The sequence below is a fragment of the Vigna angularis genome, chromosome 1 (genome assembly GCF_016808095.1).
Source record: "Vigna angularis cultivar LongXiaoDou No.4 chromosome 1, ASM1680809v1, whole genome shotgun sequence".
Lineage (NCBI taxonomy): Eukaryota > Viridiplantae > Streptophyta > Magnoliopsida > Fabales > Fabaceae > Vigna > Vigna angularis.
Window position 1 is genome coordinate 37,778,585 of NC_068970.1, and position 18,931 is coordinate 37,797,515.

General features: G+C 35.9%; 1 protein-coding gene across 1 annotated transcript; it reads left to right on the forward strand.

Moving 5' to 3' along the window:
• LOC108341659 (isoflavone 4'-O-methyltransferase) lies at positions 1-3,897 on the forward strand. Its single transcript, XM_017579316.2, has 2 exons — positions 1-792; positions 3,566-3,897. The coding sequence occupies exons 1-2, from the start codon at positions 1-3 to the stop codon at positions 3,866-3,868; spliced, it is 1,095 nt and encodes a 364-aa protein (XP_017434805.1). The 3' UTR covers positions 3,869-3,897.
• The last annotated feature ends 15,034 nt before the right edge of the window (positions 3,898-18,931 follow it).

Sequence of the window (18,931 nt, forward strand, 5' to 3'; positions counted from 1 at the left end):
ATGGGTTTCTGTAGCAATGGCAGAGAAGAGAGTGAAATATATCACGCTCAAATCCACCTGTACAAACACGTGTACAACTTCGTGAGCTCTATGGCTCTCAAGTGTGCCATGGAACTAGGAATAGCGGACGCAATCCACGGCCACGGAGAACCCATGAGCATTTCTGAGTTAGCCTCTGCACTGAAACTGCACCCTTCAAAACTCTCTGTCCTCCACCGATTCATGCGCCTTCTAACACATAATGGGTTCTTCGCCAAAACAACAGTGGCGTCACATGAAGGAGCAGGAGGAGAAGAAACAGTGTATGATCTCACCCCTCCTTCCAAGCTTCTGATCCGAAGCAAGTCAACGTGTTTGGCTCCTATTGTTAAGGGCGCGCTTCATTCGAGTTCCATCGATATGTGGCACTCCTCCAACAAGTGGTTCACTGAGGATAAGGAACTCTCACTGTATGAGAGTGCCAACGGTGAGAGTTTCTGGGAGTTTTTGAACAAAACCACTGAATCTGATACGCTTAACATGTTTCATGAAGCCATGGCAGCAGATTCTAGAATGTTCAAGATGGCTCTGGAAGAGTGCAAGCATGTGTTTGAGGGATTGGGTTCCCTTGTCGATGTGGGAGGTGGAACTGGTGCTGTCACGAGTCTCATCAATGAACTCTTCCCTCACATGAAGTGCACGGTGTTTGATCAACCACAGGTTGTGTCCAACTTGACTGGATCTGAAAATTTGAACTTTGTTGGTGGGGATATGTTCAAATCCATCCCTTCAGCTGATGCTGTTTTACTCAAGGTATAATAACTTTTCCCATTCTAAATTATATTCCTTTTGCTTTACACAGTTTTTAGCTATAGCCGTTGAAACGGTTATCCGATTATCAGGCTCCATCCGGTCTCTTTCGGTTGGTCATTTATTGAACTAATCCAATCCAGATAATTTATTGAGTCAATTCAACCCAGTCTATTTATTAACGAAAAATTCAAACTCGATCTGACCCACTATGGGTTGGTGGATTAAACGGTTTGGTTCACTGACTCATTTAATTATAAATTTTTTTAAAATAAAAATGATATATTTTTTAATTTAAATCTAAATAAATTTCATATTAAAATGAAGTTAAACTCCAAAAATAATTCAAAATAAATAAATAAAAAGTATCATACAACCCAAGCATAATCCAAAAATATGTAAATCACTTGTCCATTTATAATATTAGAATCTTGAATAGATAAATCTATAATTTTTTTTAAACCTCTTCTTCTTTATCACCATCTACAATATAATAAAAAAAATACTAATTAATAATATTAAAATACAAAATAATAAATAATTAAATTAAATTAAGTGGGGTTGATGAGCTAACTTAGTCTACCACGGGTTCAACCCGGTGAATCGATCCTAAGTGAGCCGGATTGAAAATTAATCCGTATAAAAAAATTACATTTTTTCCCAAACTCAATACGGTTCAAACCCGTGATGGGTTAGGTTGGTTCGTGATGGGTTAGGTTGGTTCAGGATTAAAATCCATTCTCACATCACTAATCTTTATCATTTGAAAATTTAATCTGACTTTAAGTCAACTTAGGTTTGAAATGATCTTCCTAGCTAGTATCTTGCATTTTAGCAGCAGTTATTAAAATACAGTTACTGCGTTTAAACCGCAGTAATATAAAAGTTAAAAATCAACATTAAATTCATAAGAATCTTTGCAAACATTTATTACTTTCGTTATTTCTGAGATAACTTTTAAATATATACATAATTTTAATAGGAATAAATATTAGAAAGTATACTAAAATGTTAATATAATCTTGAAGTAATAATAGTAATATTAATTATATTTCTTTTAAGTTATATATGCAACATGAAAAAATGAACATTGAATTACATATCTTTTTGTGGCATAAATTAAATGTAAACAAATAAATAAAATTTTAAATCGACATAAAATTGTTATATTACATGTTTTTTAAGATAATTAATAAAATTAATAATTAACAATAATAACAATCATATTCCATATATATTCATATGAAGATATTTTATTAGTCAAATTATAAATTTATATGTTGGCACAAAATGTTATATAATTAAATTTTCTAATATAGTTATGATTTATAGAAGTAAATCTTTTTTAAAATAATATTTATATAAAAAATGTATGAATATTTTTTTAATATAAATTATATTAATTTATATTCATTTAAAGATATTCTCGGGTTAAAATATAGCTAGTGAAAAAAGATTAAAAGAAATATCAATTGCGGTATGAAAATAATTTATTATCAAATTTAAGTGATTTTATTTTGTAGTTTTCATAAGTTGTTATTTAAATAATTCGTTAGTATACTCATTATTTGACATAATTGTTTAATGAAAAACAGTTTATTGATTAATAACTATTTTTGAAGTATATAAATTAGTAAATAATACAATATTCTTACATGTTAACAACCATTTCATCTATAATATTATATCAATATATATATATATATATATATATATATATATATATATATATATATATATATATATATATATATATATATATATATATGTATAAAGGATTCCTTGTCCACATTTAATTATAGTGTTTAAATATATTTTTTCTTTTAATTTAAACACTTTCTATTTCATTATTTTTTTAAAAAAAATTAACCATTTTTAAGTTAATAAATAAAAACTGTCTATAATAAAATTACGAAAGTTATTTATATTTATTTTTATAATTATAATTTTATTATGTTTTATTATTATAAAGAATATGAATATAAATGCGTTAAACACATAAGTTTATTTAGTTATTTTAATATATTTATTTTCGGTCATAAAAAATGGAACAATGGTTTTTTTTCTTTTAAGAAAGGTTTTGAGATTTTGTGTATAGAAAAAAAAAACTAAAAGAACTAACATTACCATTTTATGAACTTTTCTAATTTAAACATGAAGTTTAATCACACGATTCAACTTAAAAAAATAAGACAACTATTTATAATCTCTACATAAAAATATATCATTCTAGTTCACACACATTACTTTTAATCCCTGTGATAAAAAAATAGAAGGAAGTAACATTATAGCTTAAGAGTCTAAGAACAGTTAAAATTAAAAGTGGATAGTATAAAGACTAAAATGATGTTCTTTTATAACCGTAAAAATACAAGATTAATGAAACATGTACACAAATTTTAAAATCTGAGGTTGCATTTAGTAAAATATACTATAATGATTTCTGTAAGTCTGTCGCGAGTGTTAAAGTCATTCATCACGTTTTTGTTGTTTGTTTTGAATTTAAAGTTTTTGCTACAATTTTAAGTGACTTAGAGAATATAAAAACAACTATATATTTAAATTCTTCTAAATAGAGACTTTTAAGCGATATATATATATATATATATATATATATATATATATATATATATATATATATATATATATACACACACATATATATATATATATATATATATATATATATATATTTGTTATTTTTTACAAAAGCGATGAAATTGATAGCATGACTGTATAATTTGAATTGTTAGATAAATTTTCAATTGTTTTGCAGTGGGTTCTGCATGATTGGAACGACGAGCTCGCAGTGAAGATATTGAAGAACTGCAAAGACGCTATTTCAGGGAAAGGGAAAGAAGGAAAAGTGATAATCGTAGACATAGCAATTGATGAAGCAAGTGATGATAGTGAATTGACAGAGTTGAAGCTGAACTATGACTTGGTGATGCTCACTATGTTGAATGGAAAAGAAAGAGATAGAAATGAATGGGAAAAACTTATTTACGATGCAGGCTTCAGCGGCTACGACATCACCCCTATATGTGGCTTCAAATCTCTCATCCAACTTTATCCTTAATAACATATTTCAAGCTGTTGCAAACAATGAGTCATATGATTCCAAAGTGTTGCACCATATATATGCACTATTTTGTTTCTATGTTTAAAGTTTAAATATAAAAGTCAAGAAATACAATGAATAATAAGCTCTATTTTAAATGTTATAGAAATTATGTGATTTCTTAATATTTAAGTTTTCTCTAATATTAACTAAACTCTCTCAAATTTATTTTTTCTCTCTACAATTAATAATTAGAAATATACAAATATTTTAATGTTATATTTGTAATGAACCAATTATAAGTATAATGCCACTAATGTTCTCGTTTTAATGATACTATTTGTATGGTATAATGCCACTAATGTTCTCGTTTCCTAGGGTTTTGCCTAAGGTCCGTGCTCTCTTTCATTTTTCGTCAATGAATTCTCTCTCGATCTAATGTTCTCGTTCTTTTCGTTGCGTCATACTCAAAGGAGGAAGCTTCGAGGAGGTCAGATTCGCACTCGCATAGCTTTAATAGGATCTCTCCTCAGGCATCTTCCATTAGAGGTTATTTGATAAATTGTATTATTATAATTATATTGTTATATTGTGTTAACTCATTGGCAAGCAGGCACTGAGCGTCCTAGATAGGGGCAAGCAGGTGTTTTTGCGAGAGGAATGGTGCTCAGCGCCCCAAATGGGGCAACCAGGCGCCCATGCGAGAGTACTGGTGCTCAACGCCCCTGGAAGGACGCTCAAGTGTGACTGCGAGGTCCTGACGCTGAGGGCCCCAGAAAAGGGCAACTAGGTGCCTTGCGATGCAACTGGCTTTTCTTCTCTAGTGCTTTAATGTCCCTCTTGAGTTCCACTTCCTTGATACTTTTGTTCTTCTTCCAAAATATACCAATATCCTAAAAAATTGAGGGAATCAGTGATAAAAATCATTAAGTATAACCTCTATTCACTTATTCACCAAAGTCAACTACAACACAAAAGTTTGAGCAAACTTCAAAGTCAAAAAGGGTTATTTTCGTATCAAAAAGGGTAAATTCAACCGTTATCACAACTCCAAACTTGAAACTTTGCTTGTCCTCAAGCAAAATGTAACTCAGCCAAAACAACATAGTCATGCTACAATGGTCTAGCACACCAAAAACTTTCTCTTATAGGAAAAGTAAATCACTCATTTTTGCCCATCATAGAAAGATCAATCAAGATATAATGAAGTCTTAGCCAATCAAGCTTCAACTATGGTGCTCACATAATATAGAATACACAACAGATGCACAAGCCTTGTGAGGGATCAACAACGAAGCAAAATATTATCCTATAGTGCATGGAACCATTCCTCACCAAAGAAAGTGTTTCACTCAATCTCAAAGGTGTATAGTGAGGTGTTTGTTTCACTCTACCATCACCATGTCATACAATTCAACTTTGCCTTTCATTTAAACACATCAAACACATTCACAAGCAAGTTATCATCACAAGGGCTTTTTGAGGCTTGTATTGAGACTGGGCTAAGAAGAAAATTGGTTTTTCTGAATACAACAAAGTTCCTTGAGTTAAGAGAGTGAACAATTACTTCATAGTTTAGCATTAATCTCTCTTTCTACTTTTCACTTGAGAAACCACTTCTTAACTTAATCCCAACTTTTATGCATTAAGTTTACCCTTCTCTTCTTTTGCTTTCTCTTGCTTTCTTTACTTTGCTCAATGCTCTTTTTTACTTTTAACAACCCAATGATAACGGTTGAAAATACTATTATCTATGATGTAATTTTGATACTAAATGCACCCTTTTCTGCTTAGAAACTTGCTTGGAATCATGCTTTTCTATTTAGTTGTGTGAATAAAAGAGCTAAGGTTGAATTTAATGATTTTATGACTAATTTCCCTTGTTTTGATAGAAAATGAGATAATATGGATAGCAGGGAAGAAGTGCCATGGAGATGGAGCTTAGAAAGGCCTGAAAAAGCACTAGAAGGGAGGAATGCTCGAAGCTTGGGCACCCTATTTTAAGGCTTGAGCGTAGAAGAATACCGATCACCGGCCGGGAGCCCCTTTTTGGGCACTTGAGCGTCAGAGGCTCGAAGCTTGGGCGTCATCTCTAAGGCTTGGGCACAGAAGACCACCGCTCACCGCACGGGTGCCCCTTTTGGGGCGCTTAAGCGCCGGAGGCTCGAAGATTGGGTGTCTTCTGCAAGGCTTGAGTGTGGAAGACCACCGCTCGCCACCCGGGCGCCCTAAGTAGGGCGCTTGAGCGCCACTGACTCGGGCTTTGGCTTTGTTTTTGTTCTACTGTCGCTCTATTTAAAGGACCCAGACGTCCTAGGTTTGATATCTTTGGCTAGAGCAACACAACAACACTCTTTTCCACTCTCTGAAGTCGGATTTGGATGCGAAAGCGTTCTTCCTCTACTTTTAGGGTTTTGCTATCTCATGCTTTTCCATTATTCATCTAGTCTCGCCATGTCTATTGATAACAGTTGAAAAACTGTTATTTTTATACTTAACTTTGACCTTAAAGACAACCTTTATGACTTAGAAATTAGTTTGGAATCATGTCATTGATTATGTTTTGGAAATAAGAGAGTTGGATGGGTTTTATGCTTAGTTTTCCTTGTTTTTGTAGGTTTTAAGATGAATTGAATGAAAGAAGTGAACTAGCCAGAAGTTGGACTCAGAAAAGGAAGAAAAGTGCACAAAAGAAGAGCTGCAAGTACCGCTCAGCGCCACTTTTACCGCTGAGCGGCACTCTGAAGTCCCGCAGTGAACGCTGAGGGGCAAAACTGCAGCTAAGCGTCAAAATAGAAGAATCGCACTTACCGTAGTGAACAATTAACTCATTTCTGTAATTTTTAGGAAGCTATATAAGATTTTAGCCGAATTAGGCTTAGTATCTTTGGACAAAACGAAGCAAAATCACACTTTCTTCACCTCTTAGAGGAGGATTTTGGATGCTCAAGCTCTATTCTTCACCTTCTAGGGTTCTATCCTTCATTCTTTCATTGTTTTTCATCTAGTTTCACCATGTCTATGGTGAACTAAACCTTCATTGTTGTTGGGGAACCGATGTAATCCTTTGAAACTCTCATATATTGAATTGGTTCTTTATTCTATATGCTTTCTTTCATTAATTTTTAGGGTTTTTCTTCTATACTCTATGCATGCTTTGTTTAACTCATTCAATTGCATGATCATTGATATTATTTGTATGGACACATATAGGTAAATCTAGAACTGAAGAAATTCTCCCAAGAGCAATATTGCCTAGACATAGGGATAGGAGGATTGGTTGCCTTTAAGCTTTTGTGCGAATGTAATGCATGAATAATTGCTAGGGAGACAAGACATTGTAAACTAGTGATTAGGAGTAGGCTTTCTTCACCGAGGTAATATCAAATGAGTTAATTGACAACATGGCTACCAATCATAATGAGATGCACAATGAAAGAAAAACTTCCTCAAAACCTAAGGGAGTTTTACAGCTACAGTCTTATGATGCCTTGCTTGCTCAAAATAAAATTATCACTCAACAGTTGGAGATTTTGACAAAAAAACATTCTCAACCATCAAAGGAGTGCCAGAATGTTTCACAGGTTCAACAACAACTTTGTGAGCTATTTGACATTGGGATAGTGATGGACAAATTTATGAACACCAAAATATGATGTCACAAACTTGTTTTTCAATCGGCAAGTATGACCGAATCGTTCAAGTAATAAACTTGGTAAGACCAAGTATCGTTCTTCCCAAAGGACTCACGGCCTAGTTTAGTTATGTGATTTCTTGATTAGCTAAGACTTAAAGACGAAATATTTGGAGTTTAATATGCAAGACAGAAAATAAACATGTATGCATGAAGTTTTGATCAATGGCTAAAACAAAAGACACACACTTTCAATGGAATATATTAATGAATATGTTGTTGGGGGTCAATTTCATCTTATCCACTCTCATATATTTTAGGAATTCAACATTCAAATCATCATTGTTAATGCCACTCTCTAAAGTACCTTTCTAGAAGGCTTCTCCCCAATCACGAGTTCATACAATTCCTAGCATTGCTAATGATCAGTTCATAAGTGCAGGAGCTTAACGACAACCAATATCATATTGGGAGAAATTCCCCGGATCTAGACTTCCCCGTACGTTCCCGTATCGACAAAACCAATAATCATGCATCGAATGAGTTAAACAATGCAAGCATTAAGCAAAGAGGAAAAACCCTAACTAATGATGAAAGAAAGCATAAATCTTAGATTAAGATGCAAGCATAAATTCCATATATGAGAGCTTCAAGAGATTACATTGATTCCCCAACAAACATACAAGGTTTAGTTCACCATATTCATGGTGAACCTAGATGAATTACAATGAAAGTATGAAAGAATAAACCCTAAAAAGGTGAAGAGGTAGCCTGAGCATCCAAGATCCTCCTTCAAAGGGGTGGAAGAGAGAGTGTTTGCCTCGTTTCTGCCAAAGATACAAACCCTAGGACGTCCTAAAGCTTATATACTATTCTAAAATTACAAAAAATCTAAGCCCAAGCCCATAACTATGCCGCTCAGCGGTAAAGTACCGCTCAGCGGTGAGTGCGCCTCTCTTTTCTTCCCCTCAGCGGCCATTTTTCCCCTCAGCGGACCTCCCGTAACCTTCTGAGTGCCGCTCAGCGGTAAAGTGCCGCTGAGCGGTGACTTCGGCTTCTCCTTTTGCACTCTTTGATTCCTTTTCTGATTCCATCTCTCTCATTCTTCACTTCTTTCACTAAATTCACCTTAAAACCTGCACAAAAACACTGAAATCAAGCATAAACCTGTCCAGCTCTCTTATTTCTGAAAATATGGATAAAAGTATGATTTCAAGCTAGTTTCTAAGTCTAAAGGTTGCTTTTAGTATCAATTTTAAGCATGAAAATAACAGTTTTTCAACTGTTATCAGATAGTAGAGTGAAAGAGGACCTCTATATACACATGTGTGATTGAGTGAAACACTTTGTCTAGTGAGGAAGAGTTCCATGAATACATGATTACATTTGTTCTTAGTTAATTGATCATTCATGAAGATAGCATCTGTGGGATATTATGTGATTATGTGAACATCATGATGAGTGATTATTAATCAAAACATGTGCACATCTTGACTAAATTCTATTTAATGAGCTGAATTGAGTAATTACTTGTCTTTGAAGAAAGAGTTTTGGAATGTGTTGAACCATTGCATTGGTTGGTGGAAGATTGAGTTACATTTTGTTTGCTTGAGACAAACAAAGTTCTAAGTTTGGGGTTATGATAACGATTGAAATACCGTTATTTTTATACCTAATTTTGATAATAAATCAACCCTTTTTGACTTACAAACTTGCTTTAATTCATGTTTTTGCTTTAGTTTTGTGAATAAGAGAGTTGAAGGTGAATTTAATGGTTTTATGCTTGATTCCCTTGATTTTGTAGGCTATTGGAATGATTTGAAAGAAGAGTTAAAGTACCGAATGATTGGAATGCAGAAAAATCAACCAGAATGCAAAAAAGTCAACCAGATAGCAGCAAAGTCAACCATAATCTAGAAAAGTCAACCAGTCAACCAGAGTCTAGAAAAGTCAACCAGAGTGCAGAAAAAGTTGCGCTGAGAGAAAATTGGCACTGAGCGCCAATTTTTGCTGTCTCACGCTTGCCAAAACTATCGCTGAGCGTCATTATGAAGTACCGCACTTACCGCGCTGAGCAGAGGTAATTACCGCTGAGCGCCCTTCTATTAGGCCTTGGGCCAATTTTCTGTAATTTTTAGGAAGCTATATAAGGTTTTAGCCGAATTAGAGTTAGTATCTTTGGACAGAACGAAGCAAAATCACACTTTCTTCACCTCTTGGAGGAGGATTTCTGATGTTCAAGCTTTATTTTTCACCTTCTAGGGTTCTATCTTTCATTCTTTCATTGTTTTTCATCTAGTTTCACCATGATTATGGTGAACTAAATCTTCATTGTTGTTGGGGAACCGATGTAATCCTTTGAAACTCTCATGTATTGAATTGGTTCTTTAATCTATATGTTTTCTTTCATTAATTGTTAGGGTTTTTCTTCTATACTCTATGCATGCTTTGTTTAACTCATTCAATTGCATGATCATTGATGTTATTTGTATGGACACATATAAGTAAATCTAGAACTGAAGAAATTCTCCCAAGAGTAATATTGCCTAGACATAGGGATAGGAGGATTCGTTGCCTTTAAACTTCTGTGCGAATGTAATGCATGAACAATTTCTAGGGAGACAAGACATTGTAAACTAGTGATTAGGAGTAGGCTTTCTTCACCGAGACATCAAGTTTAAGGTAAATTAGAAAGTGGCACTAACATTAATGAAGAAAGATGAATTCTTGAATACATGAGAATGGATAGGATGAATCGGAAACCCCAACAACATAATCATTCATATTATACATCAACCATTTTTGCATCTTTCAAGTCCATTGATCAAAACTTTGCATTCATGTTTATTTTTCGTAATTCAACAACGTTTTTGTTTACAAGTCTAATTTAATCAACAAATCACATAACTGTTTAGGACGTGAGTCCTTTGGGAAACGATACTTGATCTTACCATTTTATTATTACTTGATACGATTCGGTACACTTGCCGAGGGTTAACAGTAATGCATGAATAATTGTTAGGGAGACAAGACATTGTAAACTAGTGATTAGGATTAGGCTTTCTTCACCGAGACATCGGGTTTAAAGTAAATTAGAAAGTGGCATTAACATTAATGAAGAAAGATGAATTCATGCATACATGAGAGTGGATAGGATGAGTGGGAAATCCCAGCAACATAATCATTCATATTTTACATCAATCTCTTTTGCTTCTTTCAATCCAATTGATCAAAACTTGCATTCATGTTTATTTTCCGGAATTCAAACACAATGATTTTGTTTACAAGTCTAATTTAATCAAGAAGTCACATAATTGTCTTGGTCGTGAGTCCTTTGGGAAACGATACTTGGTCTTACCATTTTATTATTACGTGATACGATTCGGTACGCTTGTCGGAGTGTTAACAATAGCATCAGTTGAAGTACATGAGCATCACACTAATTTTAATTGAATAAGGCATCTGTACATCTTAACTGACATCTGCATGTTGAGTTTATCAAAGTGATTTCTTGTTTGGAAGAAAAAGTTTTTGAAAAAGGTTGAGTCATTGTAGTGATTGTTCTGAAAAGCTGAGTTACAATCTGTTTTGCTTGAGGACAAGCAAAGTTATAAGTTACAATACTGTTATCTGTGATGTAATTGTAGTACTAAATGCACCCTTTTCTGCTTATAAACTTGCTTGGAATCATGTTTTTCTGTTAAGTTATGTGAATAAGAGAGTTAAGGTTGAATTTGATGATTTTATGACTAATATGGAAAGCAGGGATAAAGTGCTAAGGAGATAGAGCTCAAAAAAGTCCAAAAAAAGCACGAGAAGGAAAGAAGCTTGAGGCTTGTGGGCCCATTTTGAGGCTTAAGTGCAGGAAGTGTCGCTCACCGCCCGTGCGCCCCTTTATGGGGCGCTTGAGCGCCGAATGTAGAAGGCTTGTGTGTACTGTGGAAGGCTTAAGCGCAAGAAGTGTTGCTCACTGCCCCGGCGCCCCTTTTGGGGGCACTTGATCGCCGGATGTAAAAGGCTTGGGCGACCTCTGTGAGGCTTGAGCATGGATGACCACCGCTCGCCGCCCGGGTGCCCTTAGTGGGGCGCTTGAGCTTCTGTACAAATGTAATGCATGAATAATTTCTAGGGAGACAAGACATTGTAAACTAGTGATTAGGAGTAGGCTTTCTTTACCAAGACATTGGATTTAAGGTAAATTAGAACGTGGCATTAACATTAATGAAGAAGATGAATTCTTGAATACATGAGAGTGGATAGGATGAATTGAAAACCCCCGACAATATCATCATCATATATTTCAATCACATTTTGCTTCTTTTGTTCAATTGATTAATACATGCATTCATATTTAATTTTTAGTATATGCATTTAAATCTACAAGACTTCGTTCATAAGTCTAATTTAATCAACAAATCACATAACTGTTTAGGTCGTGAGTCCTTTGGGAAATGATACTTGGTCTTACCATTTATTATTACTTGATACGATTCGGTTACACTTGCCAAGGGTTAACAAGTTTTTGGCGCCGCTGTCGGGGACTCGTGGTTTAACTATTCTATTTGTGTGATTATTGATTAACTTTCACTTGAATTTTTATCTTTTTATCTCTTTATCTTTTTGTTTATCTTTTCATTTTTTTATCTTTTCTTATCTTTTTGTTTTTATTTTTTTTATCTTTCTATCTTTTTAGTTTATCTTTTCTATCTTTCTTGAAGGATTGGACGAAAGTAGAAGGAGAAGGAGGATCCGAACTTCCAGAGAACTATTTCCTTCTTCGGAAACACTTCTACAACCCTCACCACAAAGATCTAACCAGAGTACTGAAGAGATGGCTGTAGAGAATAATGGTAGATGTACTTTGGCGGATTACACCACTATTGTTGGCCCTCATCACTTTAATAGCATTGCTAGGCCGAGGGTCAATGCTTCAAATATGGAGGTGAAACCGGCTTTGATACAATTGGTTAAGAGCAACCAATTTAATGGGCTATCACATGAAAGTCCATATGAGCATCTTACCACATTCAACGAGATTTGCAACACTGTAAAGATCAATGGTGTGCCGGATGAAGCAATAAAGCTTAGTTTGTTTCCTTTCTCATTGAGAGGCAATTCTAGGTTATGGTTGAATTCTTTTCCAGAGGAAAGCTTTACTGAATGAGAAGTTGTGGTTTCAAAGTACTTAAACAAGTACTTCCCACAATCTAAAATTAACAAAGGGAAGGAAGAGATTTCTTCTTTTAGACAAGGCATGGAGGAGACGCTAGGTCAAGCCTGGGATAGATACAAGAGTTTGTTGAGAAAGACGCCCACTCATGGCTTCTACGAAGCAACTGTAGTCATTCTTTTCCTTGGAGGTCTTGGTTCACAAACCAAGTTAATGCTAGATGCCTCAGTTGGAGGTAATATTTAATGCAAGACTCCAGAGGAAGCCACTGAATTGATTGACAACATGGCTACAAATGATAATGAAATGCATAATGAGAGAGGAGCTCTGATAACAGTTGAAAAACTGTTATTTTCATGCTTAAAATTGATACTAAAAGCAACCTTTAACCCTTAGAAACTAGCTTGAAATCATGCTTTTGTTCATATTTTCAGAAATAAGAGAGCTGGACAGGTTTATGCTTGATTTCAGTGTTTTTGTGCAGGTTTTAAGGTGAATTTGGTGAAAGAAGTGAAGAAGGAGAGAGATGGAATCAGAAAAGACATCAAAAAGTGCAAAAGGAGGAGCCGCAACTACCGCTCAGCGGCAGTTTACCGCTGAGCGGCACTCAGGAGTTCACGAGGGATCTGCTGAGGGTCAAAATGGCCGCTGAGGGGAAGAACCGAGCTCGCACACTTACCACTGAGCGGTACTTTTATGGGCGTGGGCCTAATTTTTCTGTAATTTACAAATAGTATATAAGCTTTAGAGTTTCCTAGGGTTTGTATCTTTGGCTATGACGAAGCAAATACTCTCTCTTCCACCCCTTTGAAGGAGGATCTTGGATGCTCAGGCTACCACTTCACCTTTTTAGGGTTTTATCTTTCCTTATTTCATTATTGTTCATCTAGTTTCACCATGAATATGGTGAACTAAACCTTGTATTGTTGTTGGGGAATCAATGTAGTCTTATGAAACTCTCATATATGGAATTTGTTTTTACATCTTATATTTAAGACCTATGCTTTCTTTCATCATTAGTTAGGGTTTTTCTTCTTTGCTCAATGCTTGCTTTGTTTAACTCCTTCACTGCATGATTATTGATTTTGTCGATACGGAAACGTACGGGGAAGTCTAGATCTGGGGAATTTCTCCCAATAGTATATTGGTTGCCTTAAGCTCCTGCGCTGAATGAACTAATTATTAGGAATGCTAGGAATCGTATGAACTCGTAATTAGGGAGAAGCCTTCTTGAAAGGTAATTTAGAGAGTGGCATTAACAATGATGAATTGAATGTTGAATTCCTAAAATATATGAGAGTGGATAAGATGAAATTGATAAACCCCAACAACATACTCATCCATATATTCCATTGAAAGTATTTGTATTTTTGTTTTAGCCATGATCAACCTCATGCATACATGTTTATTTTCGTCTTTTGCATAGTAAAATCCAATTATTTCGTTCTTAAGTCTTAGCTAATCAACGAATCACATAACTAAACTAGGCCGTGAGTCCTTTGGGAGAACGATACTTGGTCTTACCAAGTTTATTACTTGAAACGATTCGATCATACTTGCCGATTGTAAAACAAGTTTGTGACGCCGTATTTCAGTGTTAATAAATTTGTCCATCAAGCTCCAATTCAACAGAAGGGGGTTCTAGAATTGCAATCTCAAGACGCCTTCCTTGCACAAAATAAAATCATAACTCAACAGTTGGAGAATTTGACAAAGACACTTGCTTAGTTGCCAAAGGAGCTAAAGAATGTTGCACAGGTTCAACAACAACTTTGTGAACTGTGTGGTGGTGACCATATCAATGGTCAATGCACTTTTCCAGTGGAGGCTTTAGAAGATGTCAATTTTCTGGCCAATCAATTTCCATACTGCCAAGGGAACTACAACCAAGGGTGGAAACCACACCCAAGCATGGGTCAAGCTCAGAATGGACAAGCTGGACAAGCAGGATAGTTTAATAGACCACAACAGCAACCATCATTATGGCAATAAGTATCTACATTAAATGAGAAATCATCAAAGCTTGAAGAAACTCTTCAACAATTTATTCAGGTGACCATCTCTAATCATAAAAGCACTGAAGCTTCAATTAGAAATTTGGAGATACAGATAGGCCAAATGGCTAAGGATTTGAAGGATATGCCTAATAAGAGTTTTGGGGCTAACACTGAGGTTAACCCTAGGGAAGAGTGCAAAGCTTTTGTAAGTTCTGATGACAAGAGGGTGGATGAGAAAGAGAGTGTTGAGTTGGAAAAAAGAGTGGAGAGCAAAGAAGAGATACTAGGTGAGAATGAAAAGAAGAAGGGAGAGAAAAAAATTGAGAAAAGTGATAAAATTCTTCCTTATCCTAAGGGGAGTGAAAAGATTGAAAAAGAGAGACAATTTGGGCGCTTTAAATACATCATCAGGCAGTTGGAGATTACAATACCTTTGAATGAAGCATTGCACCAAATTCCAGCTTATGCAAAGCACATGAAGCAAGTCTCCACAAAGAAGAGATATCTAGATGAAAAGGGAGATTGCAGTGCTATTGAGAAGAAGCCACTTCCTCCAAAGGTGAAAGATCCAGGAAGTTTTACTATTCCTTGCGTCATAGGGAGGGAGAGAATAAGGAAAGCCCTAAATGATTTAGGGTCAAGCATTAATTTGATGCCTTTATCTTTGCTTGAAAGGATTGGTGATCTTGAAGTCAAGCCAACAAAGGTGACTTTGCTAATGGCGGATGGATCTTCCAAGAGACCTTATGGTTTGGCGGAAGATGTGATGGTTTGCATAGACAAACTAAAATTTCTAGTAGATTTTATGGATATGGAGATGAAGGAGGATGAGAAGGTCCCAATCATTCTTGGAAGAACGTTTATGAAAACAACAAAGGAAATAATCAATGTGGATGATGGGATAATAGTGCTTCTAGACCGAGAAGAAAAGGTGATCTTTAATGTCTTCAAAGGGGAGCATCAGATTCAAGAGAAGGAGGCTAGTCATAAAGCTACATGTAAGGATGCACCCTTGACTAGTTCAAAAACTGCAAAGCCGGTCTTCAAAGCTAAACATTGTTTCTTGTCACAAGTTAGGGAAGAAGAAAAAGATGACAAAGGAAGGAAGGTTCATGATGACTCTATCTAGGCACAACTCAAACTTGGTACACTAGTAAGATTCAAGAACAAGTTGTGGGTTGTGAAAGACTATAAAGAGAATGGAGTGATAGAAATTGAAGCTCCATGTCGCAACCGAAAATCGCGACGGGACGACGATCCAAAAAAAGAGACGGGGTGATAGAAAAAGAGATTTGGAGTCGCCACCATAGTTTATTCTGGAAAACTACGGAAAAACGATAAAATGATAAGACACGGTCCACGAAAACCAGATCCTGGGTTCGGGAGTCGGTTACGCGTAGGGAAGGTGTTAGCACCCTACGACGCCTGCCCTAAGGCAGTACCTTTAACTAAATGCACGAATATGATGTGATTTTTGAAATGTTTAACTGTCCCCTAATATAACCCTAAAGAAACAAAATATATTTTTTAGATTTTTGGGCCCGACAAGGATTGACCTTGCTCCTACGTATTTACATTCAGAATGAGAAATCAGGGTTACGTAGTTCTTTTGAAACTGTTTGAGAAGTTTGTTTGAAAATTTGTTTTGAAATGATTTTGGATTTTGGGAAGTGAACCTGACAAGGACTAGCCTTGCTCCTACGTATCTCCACTTTTGATGGAGAATCAAGGATCACGTAGTTCTGGTCTAAAAGATTGTTTGTTGTTTGTAAAAAAAAAAAGCAGATGTTTTTAAAATTTTTTATGTTTTTTAATATTTTCGAGAAAAAGAAAGTAATGAGTACTGGGCTGACGCGAACAGTCACACGAGTACTCATACCTTTAGAATGGTATTTAAATATTTTTAATTATTTTTTTAAAAGAGAAATAACAATATTAAGCACTAGGACGATGCGAACGATCACACGAGCACTCATACCGTTATCTACTTATTTAGGAAGACTTAAGAGTATTGAGTGCTAGGCTGATGCGGACGATCGCACGAGCACTCATACCATTATTTCATTTTTTAGATTGAAGATACTAAGTACTAGGCTGATGCGGACGATTGCACGAGTACGTATATCATTATTTAATTATTTAAATAAGAGAGAAAGGCATTGAACACAAGGACGATGCGGATGATCTCACGAGTGTTTGACCTTTAAAACATATTTTTGTAATTTTATTTAAGAAAGAAGAAAAGGTTTTTAGCACAAGGACGACGCGAGCGGTCACACGTGTGCTTAACCTTTAAACGTATTTTTTGTAATTTTGTTTAAAAAAGAAGAAAAGGTTTTTAGCACAAGGACGACGCGAGCGGTCACACATGTGCTTCAACTTCAAAACGTATTTTTTTGTAATTTTATTTAAGAAAGAAGAAAAGGTTTTTAGCACAAGGACGACGCGAGCGGTCACACGTGTGCTTCACCTTCAAAACTTATTTTTTTGTAATTTTATTTAAGAAAGAAGAAAAGGTTTTTAGCACAAGGACGACGCGAGCGGTCACACGTGTGCTTCACCTTCAAAACGTATTTTTTGTAATTTTATTTAAGAAAGAATAAAAGGTTTTTAGCACAAGGACGACGCGAGCGGTCACACGTGTGCTTCACCTTCAAAACATATTTCTTTGTAATTTTATTTAAGAAAGAAGAAAAGGTTTTTAGCACAAGGACGACGCGAGCGGTCTCACATGTGCTTTAACCTTTAAAATATATATTTTTTGTAAATTTTATTTTTTATGTATTATTAAATATATATTTTAAAATACGTAGATATTTAGAATAAATAAATGAAATAAAATAAAACAATAATAAAAAACAAATGGAATAAGAAAAATAAGGGAACAAAATAAATGAAATAAATACAAAGCACATAAATAAATAAATAATAAACATAATGTAAATAATAGGGGGTGTCTAAATGAAAAAAAGGGGTGTCTAAACTATTTTTCCTTTTGTAAATGAACTAGGCCAAAACCCAAGCTGAAAGGGGGTGCGGAAGTGAGAAACAGGGGCTGCGCGAAGGAGAAAGGAGTTTTTGTTTACTTGGGCTAGGCCCGGCACTGGCCCGAGGATGTACGGGGGTGCGCGAAGGAAAAAGCTTTTCTATTATATTTTTATTTTGTTTGTTTTTATTAATTAGGCCCAAGGCCTTTTCACTCCAACTTAGAAACCCTTAGGGGTTCTCCCTCTCTGCGTGCAGCTTCATCCAAACGAGAACTCAGGTCTCCTTCTCTCTAAGCGAGAAATACCAGAGACGACCTCCTCCACCCTTCAACATCCATGCCCCAGCCACCGTCCAAACAACCACCGCGGGAGGAGCTCCTATCCGGTCCAACACTTCGCCGGCGACGCCACCCAGGCCGCCGCTGGTCACGGCCTCGGATCCCCCTATTCTTGCTTCTCGCTGCCGCTGCCACCAGCGACGGCGGCCGTCGCGAGTTGCGGCGCAACATGCCAAGCTCTCCCACCTTTCTTTCTTCTTCTTATCACAGACTTACTATAGCCCAACTCAGACTCTGCTTCCTTCAACCATGGCCACACTTTCCGACTCTCTCGCCTTCGTTGGCATTCCCTCCGCCGCTTCCTTCCACTTCGTCGCTCGCCACTACCACACCGCAGACTACCACTTCCAACCCGTCAACCACGAAACAACCAGCCACTCTCTTCTTTCCTCTCGAGCCTACCTAGAGTGGGGGTATTATGCCATCGCCTCCATCGTCCCATTCATCCTCGCCGAAAGAGCGATTCCGGTGGAGGAGACTTCGAATTTCAGTGGGTCCATTTGAGTCTTGGGATGTAAGGGTTTCACAAAAAATGGTGCAATGAAGAAAGTGGTAAAAGGGTGATAATAATTTATGGGCTTGCTAATCAAAGATGTGACTGTGTTCTTTTGAATTTTTCTGTGTTTCAAGTTCCTATTCATCATCCGGTCTTGTTTTGGTTATAGGGTAGTGAAGGGATGGTTGCTGGTGGGTTTCGACCTATTTGAGAAAAGCTAGTATAGTGCCATTGAGAGTAAAGTACATAGATGATGAAAATGGTTGGGTTAGCGTTTTTTTTTTTGCAGTGTTTATTACTGGGTTTCTAACGAAACAGGATGGATGTATATGGTAACTATGGAATCGAGCTGACCAATGATGATAACAAGCAGCCATGGAGAAGGATGATGACCACACACCATAATGTTTTTGAACAGATTATAGGCAATCCTCATATGCATTATCAAACACTATCATT

Coding starts and splice junctions, on each gene's coding strand:
- LOC108341659 (XM_017579316.2), top strand. CDS start 1: ATGGGTTTCTGTAGCAATGGCAGAGAAGAGAGTGAAATATATCACGCT. Junction 793..3,565: donor CTGATGCTGTTTTACTCAAG/GTATAATAACTT, acceptor ATTGTTTTGCAG/TGGGTTCTGCATGATTGGAA.